Source organism: Alternaria burnsii (assembly GCF_013036055.1).
Source record: "Alternaria burnsii strain CBS107.38 chromosome Unknown 740, whole genome shotgun sequence".
Classification (NCBI taxonomy): domain Eukaryota; kingdom Fungi; phylum Ascomycota; class Dothideomycetes; order Pleosporales; family Pleosporaceae; genus Alternaria; species Alternaria burnsii.
This window is the reverse complement of record NW_024066112.1, coordinates 721,609-743,316: the sequence shown is the minus strand read 5'-3', so window position 1 is coordinate 743,316 and position 21,708 is coordinate 721,609. Positions and strand designations below refer to the sequence as shown.

Below are 21,708 nucleotides of genomic sequence, written 5' to 3'. Positions count from 1 at the left end.
ATAACCTGAGCCGCGTCCAGAAAGCGGTCTCGACGTCTCTACACCCAAGACAGCATGTCGTCATCTTCGCAGGTCACCGAGTCGTGGATCGCGTCCTTTTGCGGTCTTTTGGGCCACGAATACTTCGCTGAGGTGTCGGAAGACTTCATCGAAGATGATTTCAACCTGACGGGCCTGCAATCGCAGGTACCCATGTACAAGGAAGCTTTGGAGATGATACTCGACGTGGAGCCCGAGGACGACGAGGACGACGAGGAGGAAGAGGAGGAGGAAGATGAAGAAGATGAGATACTGGGCGACGAGAGGGCACCGGGCTACCGAAGGGCAGGCGACCGCAGACATCTCCGCATAGCATCCGACCTCAGCGTGATAGAGAGCTCTGCTGAACTCCTCTACGGACTCATACATCAACGCTACATCACCTCTAGACCAGGTATACAGCAGATGGCTGAAAAGTACGAGCTTCAGCATTTTGGCACCTGCCCGCGCGTGAACTGCAACTCCTGCAAAGTTCTCCCCGTTGGCCTCAACGATAGCCCTGGCCACGAGACCGTCAAGCTGTTCTGCCCTTCCTGTCTAGACGTATATACCCCGCCTAACTCGCGCTTCCAAACCGTCGACGGTGCTTTCTTCGGCACAACCTTTCCTTCGCTCTTCTTCATGACCTTTACGGACCTCGACATCGGTGGTGGGCTGCGCAACAACACGTCAAACACTATCGATGCACTACAGCAATTACAATCGCAAAGCGCAGACGGCAAGTCGCGGAATACTACACCCTCAAATGTCACTTCCATAAACGGCGTCGCACCGCACAACCTTGCGCCTGGTCTCGGCACAGGCAGCATCTACGAACCACGCATCTACGGCTTCCGAGTCAGCGAGCGCGCACGATCAGGGCCTCGGATGAAGTGGTTACGGATGCGGCCCACGGACGTTACTGAGCTTGACGAGACAAGAAGATATTGGGAAGAACATGATGAGGATGCAGACCGGCCAGACGACGACGACCTCAACATGGTCGATGTAGCAGAAGGCGGAAAGGGTGCGCCAGTGGACCGAAGAAAGAAAGCTATCCGGGCACGCAGACGGCCAACGAACGGATCCAACGCTGGTGGAGGCAGCCCAATGGACACCAACGGTGTTGGAGCAGCTGCGGGCTAGAGGTCTCCACAATCACCTGAGAATGCCGATCCCGATGCTACCGGATATGGGACAGATTTATCAACCAGCCAAATAGCACTGTACCTGAAAGGCAGGGCGAAAAAGACGCAGCGCCAAAGGGAGGCCATGTTCGAATGAGTTGGCTTAGTCGAGGACGTTCTTGTCACTTTTCTTTCTTCACACGGTCACACTTTCACACAAGGGAGCGGAGCATAGTGAGTTGGGACTATTAGGTCGAGATTTTTTTTTTACTCATTGTTCAAAGAAAGACATATAAGAGGTGGAAAGTCTTAGCTGATTCTTGATGGAGTTTCCTCCGAGCATGACTCAATGAGAATCCAAGAATTTTACCTGTTCGTTTCTACTTTCAAAGCCATGGCGCTTGGAGTATCGCATTGATGTGACGCTTACAAGAATATTCCTAATGATGGGGTGTTCCACAGAAATTGCTATGCACTATGAGCATCCCTGAGACGTACGTTGGATGTTTGCTGGGTTCGGTCGACGCGAGACACAGTCAGGGGATGGATCTTCATAGTCAAAGGCGATAGAGTGAAATAGACCACGCATGATTATAACATAATGAGGATTATTTCTACATATTCATAGAGCCGTGGTAAAGAGGCCAACAGATAATGAGTTCGCTGTACTCTTTCCAGGTCTGATCCCATCATTTACATCGTCGATAACCACTTACGTACACACGTACAGAGCGTCAAGCTTGCCTAGACTTTATTGAAACAAATTGGTATAAAGCGATATATGGTGCGAGAGAAAAAAAACTGAAATATAAGCTACAAGCTTCTTACGCACGATGTGCCCATTCAGCGAGCTGGTTGGCCGAATCAACAGAGTCTTGGTTCTTCTCGTGGTGGCTCGTCATGGCCATGCCAGCGCCGTGACCTTCGAGCGAATGCGTTGACATGCCCTCGTCGATGATGTCGTCATCAGGGATCTTGACCTCACGGGTGAGCTCGACGTAGTCGTACGCGAACTCGCCAATCTCGACGTCATCAATACCAGCAGCTTCTTCCTCTTCCGTCGCACGAAGCCTAAAGGCAGGGATGAATCTGCCAACAAAGTCAAGAGCTCCGAGGATAAGACAGGTCCCGAGGAAGGAGTAGGCGCCGCCGGTGAAAGAATCGGCAAGTTGATAGCCAAGTTGCACCCAATGGTGGTTGAGCCAACCACCGTCGATAACAGTGTAACCATCAAGATGCGCAATGTAGTCACTGCATAATGGTTAGTAACGCGAATTTTCATTAATGAAAATTGTCGTGTATGACTTACGCAGCAAAAAACGCAGTGAGGATGTTTCCGATGAAGCCACCAACGCCATGGACAGCAAAGATATCGAGGGCATCATCGCAACGGAGGAAATACTTGAGCTTCGTCGCGTAGTTGCAAGCAACACCACCACATACACCGAAAACAACAGCAGCCCAGGCAGGGACATATCCAGAACCAGGGGTGATGCAGACAAGACCGGCGATAACACCGGAGCAGAAGCCAACTGTGGACCACTTGCGTTCCAAACGATAGTCAACTAGGCACCAGGTGATACCACCAACACAGGCAGCAAGATTGGTGCATACAGCAGCCATGATAGCGCGTAGGTTAGCAGACAGAGCCGAACCAGCGTTGAAGCCGAACCACCCCACCCAGAGGAATACAGTACCGATAACAATGTGCGTGACGTTGTGGGGACGGTAGTTGAGTTCCTGGGTACCGTGACCACTTCGCTTTCCAAGCATGTAAGAGTAGGCGAGGGCAGCACATCCGGATGCAATGTGAACCGGTGTTCCGCCAGCAAAGTCCAAGCCACCCATTTGGAAGACCCATCCAGATGAGTTCCAGGTCCAGCATGCAATGGGGTCGTAGATGATAGTCGTCCAGACAAACATGTAGATGATGCAAGGTAGCATGCGTCCTCGCTCGGCAACAGCTCCAACGGCAAGTGCAACGCTGTTTACAATTAGCATAGGTTTTGAGGGCCAAAGTGTGATAAACATACGTGATAGCAGCAAACATGCCCTGGTAGACACAGAACATGAGATCAGGAATACGCGGGCTTCCCACCGAAGGAGCACCCAGCACATTCATCAGGCCAAAGTTATCCAGCGCACCAATATACTTTCCAGCCTTGTGCGAAAAGGCTAGAGAGTAACCCCAGAAGAACCATTGGAAAGAGACGACTGCAGTCGCCATGACAGACAGCCATAGTAGCGATAGCGCCGACTTCCTTCGTGCCAGTCCGGAATAGAAGAAGCTGCAATTCCGTTAGGCCCATGTACATGGTTGTAAAGTTTCAAAGTGGAGTCGGATTACTGACCCTACACCCGGTATCATAAGAAGCACGAGGGCGGTTGATGTGATCATCCAAGCGATATCGCCGGGCTAGAGAAACATGGCATTAGCCCCGCGTTACCACTAAAACCTTACGGTTCCGTCTCTGGTAGCCAGACTCACATTGTAAAAGACATTGAGATTGTATAACCTCGAATCGCCTCCCGTGGGATCTGTGGTATTACCAAACGTCTCCAGAGGGAGTGTGGGGTCCAAGCCCGAAGATACTGGATCCATCCTGTCGTTTCCCGGGTCGTCGCTCTTTCGATTAAATGTTTGTTGGACTCGAATGTGTCATGTATCGGCAATGCGCGGTTCCTGGCTACAAATCCGAAAAGATGCGAGGTAATTATGTGGACTCTAGAGAGTCGTAGAGAGAGAGAAGGGATTGCGTGCAGGCGGATGGGAAAGTGAAGATTGGTCGGTCGCTACACGTTCAGGGATCTCCAAGTCTGCAGTTGACCCTTGGCGTCCGCCCCAATACTGAACAAGCAAAAAAATAAAAAAGGTCGCCGCTGGGAACGGTCAAATAAGGAGCATGTGCAAACGCGTTGCTAAGTATAAGGATAGGCGAGTCGCTTGATTGACAAGCTCACGAACCAACACCTCAACCGAGGGGTCTGTGGTAGCTATATGGAGGCTGAGCGTAGGAAAGAGCATCAAAGCTTCATCGCTTCCGCTACAGGATAGGCGATGCCGCTTTGATAATCTCCCAGCAAACAGGCATGAACATCCCCCTCTCCCGAATGCACGAACGCCACGGCAGTGGGGTGTTTGATAGCTGGTGACGGGATGAGAGGCAATGGACCCAGGCCATGTCAGCCAATGTCCGACTACGAGTCCGTCGCTAAGCAAAATGCCAAACTGCAGGGTACCGCCCACACTTGGGGCGCGGCGCTGAGCCTGTTGCGGCTGTCGAACCACACATGTGGGATGACACTACGATGGGTTGCCGCAAGGCCTGGCTGCGATCACATTTTTGGTTCCACCATGTAGTGGAGCAGTCTTGATAGTCTTTGGCTGCTCTGTGACTCTGTATCTCTTTTGGATCGACGTGATCACTCGTTCGCTTCGCCTTGTGATGGCAACTAGCCTCCATGGGAGCCCTGAAGTCGCATCAGGCAATACGTCGATCGAGCCCCCTCAGCACAGCTCAATCGCTATCAGCGAAATGATTCGAAAACATTGTTCACAGCTTGGGAGAAGAGTAGGAGCAAGGGTAGTGATAACGTGAGAGCGGCTGATAGGCTACGCCGGATACTTGGAGTTTGAGAACAAGTCCAGGCCATCCCTGGCTTAACATCTTCGGGTGCCGAGCGAGCCCGTATTTGGCAAGGTGCGTGCTTAGCGTAGATATGGCCATTAGAGACACCATGCAGCCTGTCATTCCCAAGTACTGTATAGGGAATCTTGGGGTCTTGAGCTCGTGTCTTGTGGTGTGATCACTCTGTTAGAGTTTGTAAGTGCTATACTTGAAAGTCGATCAAACTTGGCCCCCCCTCCCCCCGGATGCCGTCGGAAATGGCCTCGAGATCCCTTATCTCTGTCGCCGTTTTCCTATCCCACGCCGAGCCGTGACGGCCACTCTGCCCACATCCCGCGACTCCTCCGCAGCCGCCTCCAACAACCTTCAGATGCGCCATGCAGGTCCAACGGGGATCCTCACCCCTGGCGTCATCTCACCATGTTTCTGTTCGCGTCTAGAATAGCATCACACCATAGCGCTGGATACACTGTTCGCCTCGTCTACCGCAATCGTTTGTCCTGCATTGATCTATGTTGCTTTTGTTTGCGCCAGTTGCCGCTATCCCTGAGACTCACCGATCGATGCCGCAGCTAGGTACATGTGAGAACGATGCTTAGCCTGAAGATTCGGACCCTGCCACTGCCCTATCTATGTGTTTGACATGAGTATTTCTACATGACAGTTGGCATGGACGCGATCTGGCTAGAAGCACCGACATTACGGCTATTGGTACGTGAGTGACAAGGAGAATAGGCTGAGACTGTTGAGATATGGACACAAGGCTGTCAAATGGGGCTTCACGAGTTGTGATTCGAGGAACTTCTCTAAGCACTGTCTCGGAGATGTTTCCATCCCTTGATCTTGAATTGTTCTCCTGTCTGATTCCACCGACTCTCTCCGTTGCCAAAAGTTCTATCCATATTGTCGGCTCGGCCGACGCTCTGGAAGGCTCAGTGATCACTAGAACGCTCCTGTTGCACGCATTGTTGTTGACACGTCCGTGTCGACGGCAGCAGAAGCGATGCGGGCCGTAGCAGTCGGACACAGCGCCGAGAGACCGTTCCTGTATGTGACCACATGTGCGCGTACTACTGCATGGCTGCTTGCGTAGACTCGGAGAAGAAATTATGCTGCCAGGGTTTCCGATCCGAAGGGGAAGGGGGTCGTACAGCCGTTTTAGTGGCTCATTACGCCTTGCCGTCATAGTCTCCACATTCTTCATAACGTGGGCAAATTTGCGTCGTTCGGTTGAACCAGCCTGCGCCACGAGCCGAGGGACTGTAGTAGATATGCACACATGTCCGAGAAAGGTAAACCGCGGTATATCATGAGATCTGATGTAGGAGCTTCGAGATCCGCGGGTGATATCTCAAGCGTGAAGAGGAGTGCCAGATCCTACCGGAGTATTTGCCCCTGGTGTTGCAGGGTCAGTACCGGCTTTCTTCTTCTTCTTCTTTTTCCGTGGTATCAGCGCCGGCGGGTTCATGACAGCACTGCGTAGAGATAGGTAGGAGCCGCAAGTCATGCAGAGGTTGTCAGGAAGATGTGGGTTACAGAAGACTGTTTGCAGTTAGCATTCGGTTGAGTGGGGGAATAGGTGTGGTTCAGCTTACTGCTCAAGCACACACTGCAGACAAAGCCGATATCGACGACGTTCCTGTGGCAGAAACATGCTGCACGGAAATCGACACCGCCAGCGCTAGGGACTATCAAGCTTGTTCGTGCTGTTACATCGGGTAGGAATGCCATCATCAGATACTGTAGAAGACCTTCTGGACGGTCGGGTTTCATGTATACGCCTCCAGTGGCATCGCTCGCTTGCTGCAATAGCACAGTGTCGCCAGCCAGTTTCAGTATATCTACGGGTATCCGCTTTCGTTGTGCGGCGAATATAGAGTTCATGACGGGTATGTACTGATTGGCAAGGTCGCCGGATACAGAGACGATGAGGATGCGAGAAGTGAGGGGAACGCGGTCGATGTGTGTATTTTCAGAGTCGGCGAGTGCTGCAAGAGCGGTACTGTCGGCGGATGCGGCCGTGGGAGCATGGAGGATGGTCTGTTTGTTGATGTGAGTGAGAGCCATGGAGAGAGCACCGCCTATGAGTGTTGTAGGCGTTGCTTCCAGGTGGCTCTCTTTTGTCTCGTTGAGCAACTTGGCGAAGTTACGTAGGATTGCGCTCTCTACGACAGCGAATGGCCGGTACTTGTTGGCACTCTCTGCCATGTGGTGTTCCTTGTCCTTTGCATGGCCATTCGTCTGAACATGGCCGTTTGTGTCGCCGCGCCGCGACTGTGGCTGGGGGTCGGTGGGCGTGGGGTACAGAAAGGTCGTCTTGTGCGAATGGGAAGCTATCACGGCAACTTCGTTTCCGTTTCCCGATGCGAGGTGGGCGTTGATGAAGACGAGGATGTTGGCTAGGGCGGCAGAGAGTGAGAGGGTAGAGGACAGATGGGCCCACGCGTGTGGATTGGTGTCGAGGACGATGGCAAGCAGTGACGGCGGCGGGGCTGCGAAAGTCAGTTGTCATTGTGCCAGTTGAGCAGTCGTGGTCCCATGCCTTCTTCTGTCTTGACGTGACGGTCGGAACCATCAATGGTATTCATTGTGCCGACATGTGTTTCTCCCTACAGCACGGAGAAGACGACTCGCTGTTCAAATCATGTGCATGCCTCGAAATGGCGAGTGCGTCCTTCTCTCGAGCTTGGACGTGTTGCCTGTTCAGTCAATGAGGTCAACTTCGCGACCGCCTAATACAATGTGCCCGTGCGCCAGCCGCGTTCCCACGTGAGCGCGCTGCACTGGGCATCCAACCCATTCTCGGCCTTACTGTGTATAAACAACACGACTTCCCACTCGTCTCTGGCGCGAGTTGCCATGCTGCCTACCTCGGAATATGCATAGAAAAATCAAACACCTTTACCTTCCATGACTCGAATACATTACTGCTTAGGTGGCCAAGGGTCAATGCAAGTCTATGCTGACAATTTGCCAATGCAACCTTACAGAAAGAGACGGAACTCGAGTTTACCGTAGTCGGAACTAAATCGTGGAGACGTCGAATTGCCTGATTCAGCATTTGCTGCGAGCTTGCCGTTGTGCCAGTCATTAAGTGACCTCACCTGAGCTATTATGGCAAACTACCGAGGCTCAGGAGAGAGCCCACTGTTAGTCGTCGACATGTCACACTACCCAAGGCCTGCTGTTACGCCAGCTCGCAACCTTATACATATCCGTCCCTCTCCAGCGACTCGGTCACCCCTTAAGGCGCCCGGCTAAAATCTAGTTCCAACGAACCTCTTGTCGACTCTACATCAGCCATTTGTGCATCGTCTCATACTTCAAGGACGGACGCTCCCCTGTCCTATTCACCAGCTCCCCTGTTGCAACATCGCCAATATGATTACAGAAACGATACGACGAGTGAACGGTTATGAGAAAGATGCATACACATACTATCCCGTCATTATTGTCGGAGCTGGCGCATCTGGCATTGCCATGGCCTGTCAACTGAAGCAGCAACTTGGCTTCGATCAGTTTCGCGTATTCGATCGTCAAGCAGGCATTGGAGGAACTTGGTGGATAAATCGCTATCCAGGTGTTGCATGGTATGAAAGTCCCTGAAATCCGCCCGTTCAATGCGCATGGTAATACCAAACCTTTGAAATTCAGCCGCCACACCCATCTTCCACAGGCCAGGGCTAATGCTATGTAGTGATGTACCCGCCGTCTTCTACTCTTTTAGCTTCGCTCAAAACCCGAACTGGACCTCGTTCCACCCTCCCGGCAAAGAAATCGTACGCTATTATCACGAAGTATGCGAGAACTACCGCATCACAGACAAGTTTGAGCTCAACACAGATATCGAAAGCTGCAGATGGCTACAAGACGAACAGTTGTGGGAGGTCACTCTCCGTCGTATGGTAGCAGGCATGGGCGACCTCTCATCCAAGGAGCGCATAAAGATCGCACGAGAGAAGGGCGAGCATGCAGTATACTCGGAGACTGAGATTGTAAAATCAAAGGTTGTGCTCAGCTGCGTCGGGGGTCTAGTCGAGCCAAGAGGCTGGCCTGACGAGATCAAGGGCATTGAAAATTTCAAGGGCAACATGTTCCATTCTGCGAGGTGGGATCAAAGTGTCGATTTCACAGACAAGAACGTTGTCGTTGTTGGTACTGGGTGCAGCAGCGCTCAACTCGTGCCCCGTCTACCCAATGCGCCGTACAACGCCAAATCAGTCACTCAGCTCATGAGATCACCGCCATGGGTTGTTCCAGCTCCGACACCGCCCGGTGGTGATGAATGGTGGGAGAAGAATGGCCCTAAGATTATGAGGAACGTACCGGGGCTCAAGGAGCTACTTCGTTTCCTTATCTTTGCTGGTGCCGAAGTCGGCTTCCTTAGGCTTTTCCCCAATACCCCATATGCCGAGAAAGGAAGAAAGGCCTACGAAGAAAAGACGCTCGAGAACATGCGAAAACACGTGCCTGAGAAGTACTGGGATATCATGACGCCAGACTACGGGGTCGGTTGCAAACGCCGCATCTTCGACAAGCGGTGGCTGCGCAGTCTGAACGATTCGAAAATCGAGCTCACTACTCAGCCGCTGAGCAGGGTCACTGAACATGGTGTTGTCATCGGCCCCGGTGCGACGTACCCAGCCAATGCAAAGAAGGAGGATTACCCAGAGCGAGAGATACCCGCAGATGTCATTGTTCTGGCAAACGGCTTCGACACAACACGATGGCTCCATCCTCTCAAAGTCATTGGCAAAGATGGAAAAGATCTAGTACAAGTAATGGAAGATCGAGGAGGCGCCCAAGCCTACCAAGGCACGGCTGTCGATGGTTTCCCAAACTTCATGATGATCTTCGGACCCAACACAGCAACTGGGCATTCTAGCGTTGTCATGGCCAGTGAGAGTGAGTCTTATCCCTCTTTACTAGCATACACCATCCAGCTGCTCTGGAGATGAATACTAACATAAATTCCAGATATGGTGAATTATTCCCTAAACTTCATCCGCCTCCTCCTCACAAACGAAGCCCGCACCATCGACGTCAAGCACTCCGCCGAGGTTGCCTATACGTCTGAAATGCAGCGTGCACTCAAGAATACCGTATGGCAGAGTGGCTGCTCAAGCTGGTACGTTACAGGCAATGGTTGGAATTCCACCGTCTACCCGTATACGCAAATCGACTTCTGGCGGAGATGCACCTTCCCAAGGTGGAACGACTGGAACATCGAGTACACAAGCAAGGGTATTGCGAGGATGAGGGCGCGAAGGGTGGTCAGGACGCTCGCGCTCGTGCTTGCAATCGGTGGAGCGTGGAGGTTTAGGCAGAGTGGGTTGGGTTTGGAGGATGTCAAGGGACTACTGAGAGGTGCGGTGCAGGGATCTTTGAGGAATGTTATGGATGTTTGGGAAACGATAAGGAAGACTCTTTTGGCTTGAAAGTATAATTGAGGGTATTCATGATTCGGACATGGGATATAGTAATGGTGTATCTAATAGGTATTGTCTCCTCTGGACACGTCAAATCAAGCAACACTGTGTGTATTTGTCCACTCACTCGACAGCAGGCAAGCTATTTTGGTATAATGACTGGTGTATGCTGCATCGTGTTGACTGCATAACGTCATATGTTCTATCCCGGAATTTGACATCTGCCGACTCCGCTTCGTACCACTGTATCTCGGGGTCCAGCTCCACGGGAGCGCAAATAGTTCTCTTCCGACGGGCGATTTTAGTGTGCCACATCCGATCACTAACTAACGGTGGACTGGACCGGGCTAGACTGTGTCGATTCTAAAGTTGTGGTATGCTTGTTGCATTAGGCACATTTATCAAAATGTGAGTGTGAAGAGCTATGCACAGTGCAATATCGTGGTTCAATTCATATCGTCGTGCTGAACAGCGTATTCTGTAAGCCACGTTCTTCGTCGTCGCCAACAAACGTGCCTTTCCTATTACATTCACACCCCCTTTGTCACCATCTGAACAAAAGGCGTACACAGAAGAACATGACAAGGAAATGGATATCTTCGCAAAGAAAAATGCCGCAGATCCAAAGAAATCCCATAGAAGAACTTTTCCGTTATACAAGAGAAAATCGTGACATCGTGCTCGGTGATCGAGCTACTCCTCTCATGCCTCTGCTGTCAGGTCATTACCAGCACCAAGCCAGTCTACGTCTCCAAGGCCCATGTTGCTGTCCAGTGCTGAGTCGTCGAAATTGAACGCCTCGCCAACTGCATCCAGATTGAGCAACTGATCAAAGTCACCGTCGTCGAATTCGTTGTTCAGCGGCAAGCTAGAGAAAAGCATCTCATCATCCTGGTGATGGTTGATGTTGTTGGTAAACGGATTCGCTGCAAGGTCCATCGTGCTCCATTTGTTGAAATTCATAGAGTTTATGTTGTCGTTTGTCTGGGAGTTCGATGCAGGAGCCGTGACGTCAGCCAGGTGTGACTCTTCGGCAATAGTGATACTGGGCATGTGCTCATGATCAGAATCTGGCGGGGTAGATGCAAGGAAAGTCTCGAGGCGGCGAGCGACTTCCTCATCTGTAACATTGGGCTGATTGTGCTGCTTTTCCAAAGCGAGCATGTTAGTGGTGCCGTGGTCTGGCGGCGGAGTCAACGTTGAGGGCCGTACATTTTGCGTTGCAGTTGTCGTTGTGTTGGCCATATCGAGTCGTCTTCCGGCATCTACAAGATCTTCTACGGTCGTTACGGGTGAAGGCTTGGGCATTGGCACAGCTTGAGCAGCTGCCACAGGAGCAACATGGATACCTGCTTTGCGAATGGCGGCTTCTAAGAAAGCCACGGAGTAATCGGCAGCAGCGTAGAGATCTCGCAGCTTGCCCATGACAGCCATGCACTGGCAGAAGCCACGTAGAGATGACCGACGAGTCTCCTCTTCTGGCGCCTTGATGTCAAGTAGGTGAATAATGATTGCAGGCAGAAGAACTGTGACACCCGTTGTTGGCAGGTACTTAACGAGACCGCCTACATCCAGACGCTGCGCAATCGATGTGATAGCTGAAGCTGCACGACGAACATTTCGGCGAGAAACATCTAGGAGTTCAGATTCGACGTTCTCCTTCGTTGGGGCGCTTGCTGGACCGCCTTGTGAGTTTGGTAAAACCTGGGGCCGATGTAGGGCAGACAGCGTAGTGAAGAAGACCATGTGCAGCAGCGACCTTGCAAGATCAATTGCTGCCTCACCGCTGGGCGTGTCTGTATACTTGGCCTCTTCCGGAAGTTCCGACACCCATTTCTGCAGTTCTTCATCGCAAGCCTTGACCTCACTAGTCTCGGGATCCAGTTTCTTCGGAAGCAACATCATGGTTGTACGGTCATTCTGAAGTCCGTGGTTGTTGTTCAATACGCAGTATTGCTTTGATAGCACATGGGAAATGCACAGACACAGTCGAGCCTTCTCAATGCACATGATAGCTAGCTGCCGCTGCGCATCCACGTCTCGTGCAATGCGGCAGTCAGCTGGTAGGCAAGTGATCGATTCCGGAAGAGGTGCAATCTCGAAATCATCCAACGTCAGCATAGGCACATCGAAGTCCTCGGTCTTTATCCTTGTCGGTCGTCGCATGCCAAGTGCAATGAGTCGGTCACGCATATATGTTGACCACCATATTCGCTTCCAGAGCTTGACGCGTTTGCTGTCCAGGTTGGTATTATCTGGGTTGCGGTGCAGCCCGATAGTGTGGGCAACGGACGTTGCGACGCCCATCCAATGCCAGGTGTCTTTCTGGTCATCGGGAGTCTCGTAGTAGTACGTCAGCAACAAGAGTGCTTGAACAAGTGACACACGATCGGACTCGTAATCAAAATCGTAGAGGATCTGGTGGTATAGTTAGTTTGATGTTCACATGCTATCGGTCCATCGTACGCCCGTCAATCTTCACATGTTGGCATGTGCACGGAATATCGGTATGTCCGAAATGCTCCGATCATGTTTGGGATCGGTCGGCCGAACGCGATTTGCCAAGTCTTCCGAGAAGGGGTTACAACTTACTCTAGTCTTTTGGAAAAAGTCCTTGCGCGCGTCTTTTCGAGTAGCGTAGCCAGCGGTACGCAAGTATTCCATGTCAACAAACGCCGATCCGGCAAACATGACGGCCTGGAACAGGATCAAGCTAACTTTTCCTTTGCTGCCATCTCTTTTGTCGATCATTGACAAGAAGTCATGCAGATCCAAAAGGGGCATGTACGGATGAACGAATTCAACGTATGCTCGGAGCATTTCGCCGCGAAGATTCCCCTTTGGTACAGACAGTGCGCCTTTCTTCTCCAGATACGCAATCTCATCAGGTCCGATTTTGGCCGGAAGAGGTTTGATGAATCGAGGCAACTCGCCGGGAGCGGGTTTTTGTGGTAAACTTCCAAAAAAGGGTGCTCGCGGTTCGTTGGAAAACGGCGAAAATGGTAGTGTAGGTAGGCCATTGATCTGCGAAGTGATGGAAAGACGGCGTTGGATATCCGAAATGCTCGCGACAGAATTAATACGATGGCCATGGCTTTGGTCTGTATCGCAATTAGTCCAGGACAGAGACGAAGTGATTCAACAGACATACATATGGAATGTGGTACATGCTCGTCTCGTCTCGATTCCGCCTCATGTGACCCTCGCGACGAAGATCGATTTAGGTTTTGAGCGCCGTCGAGCGCATCACGCGACGCGATCTTGCGTGTGGCAGTTGCTGTTACGCTTGTGTTTTCCGTAGTTTGTTCCTCATCTTTGCTCCATTTCCTGCAACTGTTAGTACGAGTCGCACATTTGGAGTAAGTGCATTGGCTGCCATTGGCTCAAATGCTCTCGGCAACTGCCATAGGTGCAACGCTGTCCAAGTGGCCAGGCCAAAAGTACCGAGTCCCCAGCCGATGTTGCATGACGACACTGGATGGAACATGCCATATCGAAAACCGTTGATCAAACAACAGTGCGATTTACTTGTGGAGACGCCGGATATTGCACGGAAATGTGGAACTAACTTTTTGCGCCTGCTCTCTGACACAATGCAGTCGACTTCGTCGAGTCGGCAATTTGTGCAAGGAGCGCCGTGCTCTGTAACATTGCATCGCACTTTGCGAGCTCGACAGCATTGACAAGCTTTGGAAGCCCTCCTCTTTACCGAACGTCCGGTTGCATGTCCATCAAGGCCGGCCTGGGTGGCTTTTCGTTTCGGTGCTTGGATTTCGTTGTGGTGGTCGGACGGGGATGCAGAATAATCAGACATGGTGACAAGGTATTGATGTCTGGTGTCTGAGTTGGAAGCACAATGGGTTGCAAATAGCGTTGAGAACTCCTACCACACGCGAGGGGTCTGGGGGCGCCCGAGGATTATAAAGACCATAATTCGCGAGAGTGGATTGCATACCAGGGCTAGTCGTGTGCTAGGACACGCAGACAAGCCGCGCTTCACCTGGTGCGTTTTAACGCTCATGACGCCGCCCCGTCCCCACTGGGGATCGTTAGTTAGTACCCCAGTCCCCCAGATGCGGCTGGTCGGCGCTTTATCCTTGGCACCTAAGACGCCGATACCCCTCGGATGTCATCGGGACAAAGGCCGCTCCTGGATACAATCGCGTTTGGCAACGTCAGCTGCCTGTCCATTCCTTGTGCACGGGCAAGATGCCGCGGTTCTTGGATTCGCTCAAAGCCGACTCTGCCCTACAGCTTGTGACCGCCAAGAACACGCTCGCGCTGACTGTCACAGACGTTTGGCACGCGAGTACCCAAATCACTGACAGGAACTCGAGTCATGAAAGTTGTGGGGTCTCCGGCACATTCGATTCACGTAGAGTCCCACAAAGACGAGCCTGGCGTAGGATCATCGCTGTAGAGTGCGGAAATGAATATCCCAGCGACGGCGCGATTGGAGTGTATGAGCGGAAGGCCATGACCAAGCCAGACAGCTCTGGATTCTATAGCCGAAGTGCTAGCCGTCTCGGGTGCACGTGAGGACACATAGGCGTCCAAATATGTTTGCGGCTTTTTGCCAATCGTACGGACAGGTCCATTGCCCCGACGCAGACCCCAATAAAATCTGCATCGTCAACCTTAGCGGGCACGGTGCTTGCCGTCTGTTGCGACCTGATGAGAGCTGGCTGACCGCTCTCCAGCGACAGTTGCTCTACGCGGCGTGCGGACGGAAGGTTGCCCTGGATGACGTGAACGAGAATCGTAAGAGGCTGAGCGAGTTCATGCAGTCGGCGCTCGGAGCAAAGGCTCTTTTCCAACTGTGTGGTCGCGGTAACGTCAAAATGGACGAGTTAGCGAACGCCTGGAGGTTGATCTCTGGCGTGCAGCCAAAATTGCGGGGAACACACGCTTTCCCCTCTCGGTGAAGTCTCGGACAACGCCATGCCGTTGCATGTGGCAGTGAGAACGCAACCACCAATCTGTAGTGGTGCAGACGTTCCATCCTTCCAGATTGCCCCTAGACGCTCGGCAACCTCATGCACCTCCCGCACATTTTTTTCTCTGCATCAGCGATCGTGATCGAGCATCCGCGGCCGCAGTCCGTCCTTACCCGTCGGTACCTGAGAGGCCTTCCGGATTACTCAAACATCTGGGGCATTGCACCGGTCGTTTCTTCTGTAACAATGACATATGGCGAGGGCCATGTCAAGCCTTGGATTTGCATGTCTAACGCAACCATTTTAGCGGTTCCACGCGACACGATCTGCAGGGAAAATGGCCATCGCGCGACGCGGTCTGGTCCTTGACCGTCCTCCGATGATTGAGGCTCAAGGTCACCTGCATGTACCCCGGAATACTGACCGTGTCATCGTTGCAGAGTCAGAGATCATGATTACCATCTTGCGACTCGTAGTACGCTGTATGGGTACGTAGCCTGTGTGTGGGGCTTGCGGCCGACATCAACCTTGTCCAACCACCCGCAAGGACAAGGCATCTAGGCACCAGGGGGATTTCGTCTTCACGCTCCGACTCCGACTTGGTGTATTCATCATTTCGAGGGCTGCCTTAGGATGAAACTCGTACGAGCTTTCGGGCGTTGGGACGGAAACGGACGCGGAATATTTTTCCGCCCGAACATCTGGAAAAGCGCAATTTCATGCAATCAGAGAGGCTATGCAACGTTGTGCTACTAACCCTGCGGGACGCTCACCACCGGATAAGCTTTGCGCTCCACCTTGTGAATCTGGAGTGAAGATCCTTGAATCGGCGCATCATCGGTGCTACGACTAGTCAAGTGGCTGCATATATCGAATCGAAGTTTGTATGTCTGTACGCGACCGTTAGACAGGAAAATAAAATAAAACAAGATGTGAAAGGTACAGCGTCAGAATTATCTCGCTTGAACTGTGAGGTTGTACGGTATCTACACACCCGTATTTGTCCAACCATACTAGGTCCATGTCGAATGAGATATCCACGATTTACCATGGTTTGCACACTATCGCTCTCAACGACTGACGCAATAGCTCTCCCATAGCCCGACACACTCCCAGGAAGTGTGCAAACACAGGGAAATGGTCAACTTAACGCAAATCTTGAGAGACGACCTTTCCCAGCAGCCACTATGTTCCATGCATCACCATCAGCTCAAAGCTGTTTGGTAACATCGATTGAAGCATGACTGCAGACATTTCCACTTTTGTCATTTCTCTAGCGCTGTAGCATTGTGATCATCAGGAGGAGGCAATTTGAAGTATCAATTGGAAAATATCCAAGTTTTGATTTAACCTGTGTCTTAGTTCGCATCCACTATTGAAGCTCAGTAACCAGAGTCATGTGTTAGGCACCTGAAGCTGGAGCATCGTGATCTACATGGTATTGAGTCAAATTACAAAAGCCACGAAAAGAATACTCGGAGCAAGCCGAATAAACACCGAATGACGAACACAGGACAAAGACTATTTCCAAGCTGTGAATTGCGGTGAGATGCCCCCGGTATGAAGATGTGTTGTTGCGAACACAGGACCTGCCGATATAAATATGGGCTATGTTCAGAGCATGATATCACAATGCTTTTGTAAGGAAGCTGGCAATAGCCAATGTCCAAGTCGGTATTTGCAAAGATTGTAACCTTCAGGTACACCTCTAGAATGCTCTGTCTTTATAGCTTCGAAGAACCCTTGGGTCTCTCCATCGCCTTGGTCTTGTTCTTGAAATTCTTCACAAGCTGCCTCACACCCAAGTCCAGCATTACGTCTTCCGAACCACCGGGTATCCGTACGCCTGGTACCTCGCGGTAGATCCCTGTGAGCATGTTAGTCACTGCCGATGATGCCCGAGTGGTCGGTATACTTACTCTCAACCAACTCTCCCTGCCCACTCTTTGTGTATCCATTTCCGCCAAATAGCAGTTGCGCCGTTTGTGCGCATTCGTTCAGTACGATACCACTTTGTGCTTTGACCATAGCGGTCAATCCACCTAGTTCGATATCCGCTGTTGCTTTTGGTAGGTGTACCATCTGGTATACGAACTGCTCGACCCAAGCCCACTGAGACTCCAAAAGAGCGCCGGCTTTCGCCAGGCGGTGACGTACGACGGGTTGATCGACGAGCGGTTTTCCGAAGGCTTCGCGCTTGAGAACGTACTCCATAGCGGCGGACAGGGCGACACGCGCTTGACGGGTTGCACCAATGGCAATTGTGAGCCGTTCGTGGTTGAAGTTTGTCATGCTGTGAAATTGGACGTCAGCCAGCAATACTTCTTGAGCCCTAGAACAATCTTACATGTACTTCATGCCCATTCCCTCTTCTCCAATAAGATTCTCGACTGGTACTTTGACATCGTCCAATTCGATGAAAGTTGTGCCTGCGCTCACTTGGCCTCCAACCTTCAGGCGACGCATGTTGACTCCTGGGTATCCTTTCAAAGGCACAACCAACATAGACAGACCTGTTGGTCCAGGGCCACCGGTTCTTACAGCCATAGAAGAATAGTCTGACCAGATTCCATTGGTGATCCACTTCTTGGTTCCATTGATGATATAGTGTCTTCCATCAAGTGTCTTCGTAGCGGTCGTTGTGATGTTCGCGACGTCTGATCCGGCTTCGGGCTCGGTGATGGCAATGCAGGTTCGCTTCTTGCCGGTAAGGAGTTCTGGGAGGAAGCGCTCTTGTAGCTGCTTGTTGCCATATTTGATGATGGGCGGGACGCCGAAGGACATGCCTGTTGTGAGGGATCCAGAGGGTCCTGCAAGTCCAGTTCGTGCCATCTGATACATTGTTAGTTACGCCTGAACCAAGTATTGGCGAAGCCGAGCCTCCATACCTCATCAGCATAGATCATAGTATGGATGTAATCCCATTCATCAACCTTCACCACACCAAGGATGTCGTGGATGCCCAGCTTCTTCAACCATTCTACTGGGAGAGGTGCTGGCAGCGTAGGTATTAGCATGCCTGCTTTCGCGAAGGTCTCAAAGACATGCTCAGGGACAGTTTCATTTGTGTCCCATTCTAGTGACTTCTCAAGCATGTGCTTGTCCACAAACTCGCGACACGCTTTCTGCCATCTCAGATGTGTCTCTTTGTAGTATGGGGATGGTAAGCCGACGATGTAGGGCGGTTCGGAAAACGGGACGAAGGCGGTGGAAGACATGTTGGCATGGGTCAATCGGCCAAACTGGGGGTAAAGTGGTAAGTCTGAGCGACTGAGCTCTGCTGCGGGTAGGCTACATGATGCAGGTGGTGTTGTGCCCAGTATATAGATGGCGCCAACTACGCCTGAGGAGGAGAAGTGGAGTCCGGGGTAGCTTCATGTGAGCCGAGGTTGGCCAGGATTACACGCTTTTGGCATGTCATGTACCGACAGCTGATTGTGGCGCAAAGCCATATTACTTGGGCTAGTAATTGTAAGCATTTACAATCAGAGACAAAAGCGTACTCTGGATTTATCGGTCGTGTTCTGTGTCGACATATTAAGAAGGTAGAACATTGTGAGCACATTCAAGGTACCTGAACACCTAGGTACGGTTTACGTACACCGCGAGAAGGTGTGCTCTCTCAAACGAGTATCACAGCTCCTTCAATTCTTGCCAGAGAAGATCCTATCCGTTTTGGAATCCCATAATAGCTCGTATGATCCATTCATTGAACCTTGATATGAAATATTTGAATGCCATGTCACCTGCATCACTCATGTTTTCACCTCAAATCAAGTTCACACTGCTTGCGCCATCACGGACATGAAGCCCATTGCAATTTTAAACATAATAGAAAATGTTGGTATTTAGTTACTTTTTCGGTAGGCACTGTCTACGAAGGGACTATGATACATATCGTCGAGTTGACGTCGCAGTGGCAACGCAACCGAGAATTCACATATTGCAGAGAAAGAAAGTACCGCAACTTACTTACAAGTAGTTACAGTACTAGACTGCTTCGAGTCGATTAATGAGTATCTCCTGTTTCCTGCGAGAACGGTGTACGAGGGAAGACTCCTAATCTTCCTCGATTTCACCCTCCTCACTTCCACTGCGGATAGCACGTTCTTCTTCTTCCTTCTTGAGGGCGACGGAATCGGGGATGGGAGTCTTCGACTTACGATCGGCGGCGCGTGGAGAGTAGCGGGCACGCTGTGACAAAATCAGTCTCGTACTATGGATGTGCGTGGGGCGTAGTTTTGCGTACCTTGGTCTCACGATCACGCTTCGAAGAGCTCTCGTCGCTTTCCCGACGGCGTCGAGTCGACGAGGTGCGACCACCGCTGTCGCCATAATCTAGCAGACTAACGGTGGCCTCACGAGGGTCGGCCCTGCTAACGTAGGATCGCTCGCGCTCGACTTCACGCTCGCGACGCTCAAGCCCATAATGATCACCGCCGGGGCTGCGACGGGAGCGCTCGTAGCGATCGTCGTCTCGACGCTCACGACGTCGGGGAGGAGATAAGCCTGTGCTGTCGTTGTTCCTGTAGCGCGCCTCCCTGTCCTGCACCGCACGACGGCGCTCTGCAGCGTACGGATCATGTTCAGGTGAGCGAGTTCGCGTACGATGACGACGATGAGAATCAGAATGCCCATTGCGATACTCACGATCTCGGTCGCGCCTGTCCCTATCACGGTCGCGATCATCGCGTCTACTTCGATCCCTGCGATCGCTCTCCTTCTCCTTCAAGCGGAACATGAATTTATCGAAAGCCGACTCGCGGAGGGTATCTGATTTCAGTGCGCGATACTCGTCTGTCTTTTCAACGCGGGGACGTACCACTTCCCAGGTGTCTGACAGAGACACTGGTGGATCAAGGTGCTTGATCACAGACCGAAGTTTGTCCACAGCTGAGCGCTCAATATATTCCTCGTCTCGACGTTCTTCCTCCTCGCGCTTCTTGACCTTAGCAAGGACGTAGTTGTAGATGCTATGCATGGACTGTTCGTCAATATCAGCGGTGCGAGGATCTTTTCGCATAATGTTAAGGAACTCTTCCACAGGGGTCGCTGTGGTAACCTCGAAGCGTTGTTGCTCCAGCACATCAAGCGCTCTTCGGCGCAGGGTGCGGAACTTGCCCTCTTCTTCCTCCAGGGCATCGCGGAATAGATCAAGCGGCGATGATCCACTCTGTCCAAGCATAGCCGTGTAGCGCGGGTCGTCCTGGATCGTATCGTGAATGTCCTTCCATTTGGTACCGGCGCGGAGCAAACCACTTTTCCTGAGATCGTCTAGGAGCTCGAGGAACGCATCGCGGTTCTTGCGCTCGACACGGTGCTTCTTGCGTCGCTCGGCTTGAACCTTGTCGTTGTGTTCGCGCTGGAGCTGCCTGATGTGCTTCTCGAATTGGTTCAGAACGTCGATTCGAGTCAGAGTCTCGAACTTGTCGCTGTTGAACTCGTGGTTCTGTTCCAGTTTCTCCTCAGCTGCCTGCCAGCGCGTAAACGGCTCCAGATCCAAGCCCTGCAGCAGACCCATGATTTGGTCGAGAGCGGATCGCCTGCTCTCTGCCTCGTCGTCCTCATGCGCCTTCTTCAGAGAGATGATGTATTCCTCAAACAGAGCCCTGCGCTCAGCATCGTCTTTGGCAGAGCGGAAGATGGTTTCCTCCTCGATGATGGGCAGAGCAGTCTTCCAGCGCGTGTAGTACTTGATCTCAGGATGCGAGCGCAACATGGCGGTAAAGTCGGACCGTAGCTTGGCCTGGCGGTCCTGCTCCTTGTGCTTCTCCTGGGCGCGCAAGTCTTCGCAGTACTTCTTGAAGGCCTCCTCACGCTTCTCCGGCTCAGGGATGGCGCGCCAGTTGGGGTCATGGATACCGGCGCGCACAGCCTGCAGCCAGGTCCAGTCAGGCTGCACTTTCATCTGCTTGAGCACCTTCATGAAGGCAGCCTCGGCGTCTTGTGGGGTTGAGAATTGGAGGTGCTCGGTTCCCGTTGTGAAGCTGATGTTGGGCCGGTCGCCGCCAAAGCCAGCCTCGCGATCATCGCGGCGGTCGCGCTCGCGGTCACGGTCGCGGTCATCACGGCGATCGTGTCGGTCGGGGCGGTACTCGTCGCGTTCGCGCCTGTTGTCATAGGCAGGCGCGCCCGAGGCTGGGCCCGCTGGCCATCCGGCAGGACCTGAAGGGGGAGGGCGCTGATTCTGCTGATTCTGGTTGTATTCGTCCATCTTCTTCTGGACAGGCTCGGGAATCTCCCACGTCGTCTCTGTCGTGCCAGTCTTGACGTAGTATCGTCTGCCGTTTGACATGTGTGCCGCCCAGCCGGTGCCAGGGAGGGCGCGCTCTACATCGTCCTTGAGCTCGTCCGGCTTCTCCCACGTCGTCTGCTGGGTGAGCCTATTGTAGTAGTACTCTCTGCCATCTGCTGCTTTCGCACTCGACCAGACGGGAGCCGGGGGCGCGAATGGGGGGCCGTTCATTGCGACGGTTGTTGGAGATGGCGCGTGGTTGATTGGTAGACTGGTGAAGCTCGCATGCGAACAAGTTGTGCAACTTCTTAGCGCACGGACAGTCCCCTACTG

The 21,708-nt window shown here is 52.2% G+C and overlaps 7 protein-coding genes across 7 annotated transcripts; 2 read left to right on the top strand and 5 right to left on the bottom strand.

Annotated features, from left to right (window-relative positions):
- Positions 1-54: 54 nt before the first annotated feature.
- On the top strand, positions 55-1,164 carry GT037_005099 (casein kinase ii subunit beta; the record flags this gene model as incomplete). Its single annotated transcript, XM_038930146.1, has 1 exon — positions 55-1,164. The coding sequence occupies one exon, from the start codon at positions 55-57 to the stop codon at positions 1,162-1,164; it is 1,110 nt and encodes a 369-aa protein (XP_038787096.1).
- An 805-nt stretch (positions 1,165-1,969) lies between these two features.
- Positions 1,970-3,747, bottom strand: GT037_005098 (ammonium transporter-like protein; the record flags this gene model as incomplete). Its single annotated transcript, XM_038930145.1, has 5 exons — positions 1,970-2,396; positions 2,455-3,129; positions 3,179-3,433; positions 3,497-3,561; positions 3,634-3,747. 5 exons carry the CDS (start codon positions 3,745-3,747, stop codon positions 1,970-1,972), a joined length of 1,536 nt encoding a protein of 511 aa, XP_038787095.1.
- A 2,378-nt stretch (positions 3,748-6,125) lies between these two features.
- Positions 6,126-7,362, bottom strand: GT037_005097 (rna polymerase ii transcription factor b subunit 4; the record flags this gene model as incomplete). The annotated part of the gene is made up of 3 exons (XM_038930144.1): positions 6,126-6,316; positions 6,370-7,266; positions 7,338-7,362. 3 exons carry the CDS (start codon positions 7,360-7,362, stop codon positions 6,126-6,128), a joined length of 1,113 nt encoding a protein of 370 aa, XP_038787094.1.
- Positions 7,363-8,155: 793 nt separating this feature from the next.
- Positions 8,156-10,212, top strand: GT037_005096 (fad nad-binding domain-containing protein; the record flags this gene model as incomplete). The annotated part of the gene is made up of 3 exons (XM_038930143.1): positions 8,156-8,364; positions 8,472-9,679; positions 9,752-10,212. 3 exons carry the CDS (start codon positions 8,156-8,158, stop codon positions 10,210-10,212), a joined length of 1,878 nt encoding a protein of 625 aa, XP_038787093.1.
- A 693-nt stretch (positions 10,213-10,905) lies between these two features.
- On the bottom strand, positions 10,906-14,017 carry GT037_005095 (cutinase transcription factor 1 alpha; the record flags this gene model as incomplete). The annotated part of the gene is made up of 4 exons (XM_038930142.1): positions 10,906-12,621; positions 12,796-13,304; positions 13,355-13,530; positions 13,773-14,017. The coding sequence occupies 4 exons, from the start codon at positions 14,015-14,017 to the stop codon at positions 10,906-10,908; spliced, it is 2,646 nt and encodes an 881-aa protein (XP_038787092.1).
- Positions 14,018-16,864: 2,847 nt separating this feature from the next.
- On the bottom strand, positions 16,865-18,358 carry GT037_005094 (short-chain specific acyl-dehydrogenase mitochondrial precursor; the record flags this gene model as incomplete). Its single annotated transcript, XM_038930141.1, has 4 exons — positions 16,865-17,007; positions 17,060-17,433; positions 17,488-17,972; positions 18,029-18,358. The coding sequence occupies 4 exons, from the start codon at positions 18,356-18,358 to the stop codon at positions 16,865-16,867; spliced, it is 1,332 nt and encodes a 443-aa protein (XP_038787091.1).
- An 841-nt stretch (positions 18,359-19,199) lies between these two features.
- GT037_005093 (u1 snrnp-associated protein usp104) lies at positions 19,200-21,606 on the bottom strand (the record flags this gene model as incomplete). Its single annotated transcript, XM_038930140.1, has 2 exons — positions 19,200-19,334; positions 19,390-21,606. 2 exons carry the CDS (start codon positions 21,604-21,606, stop codon positions 19,200-19,202), a joined length of 2,352 nt encoding a protein of 783 aa, XP_038787090.1.
- Positions 21,607-21,708: the final 102 nt, after the last annotated feature.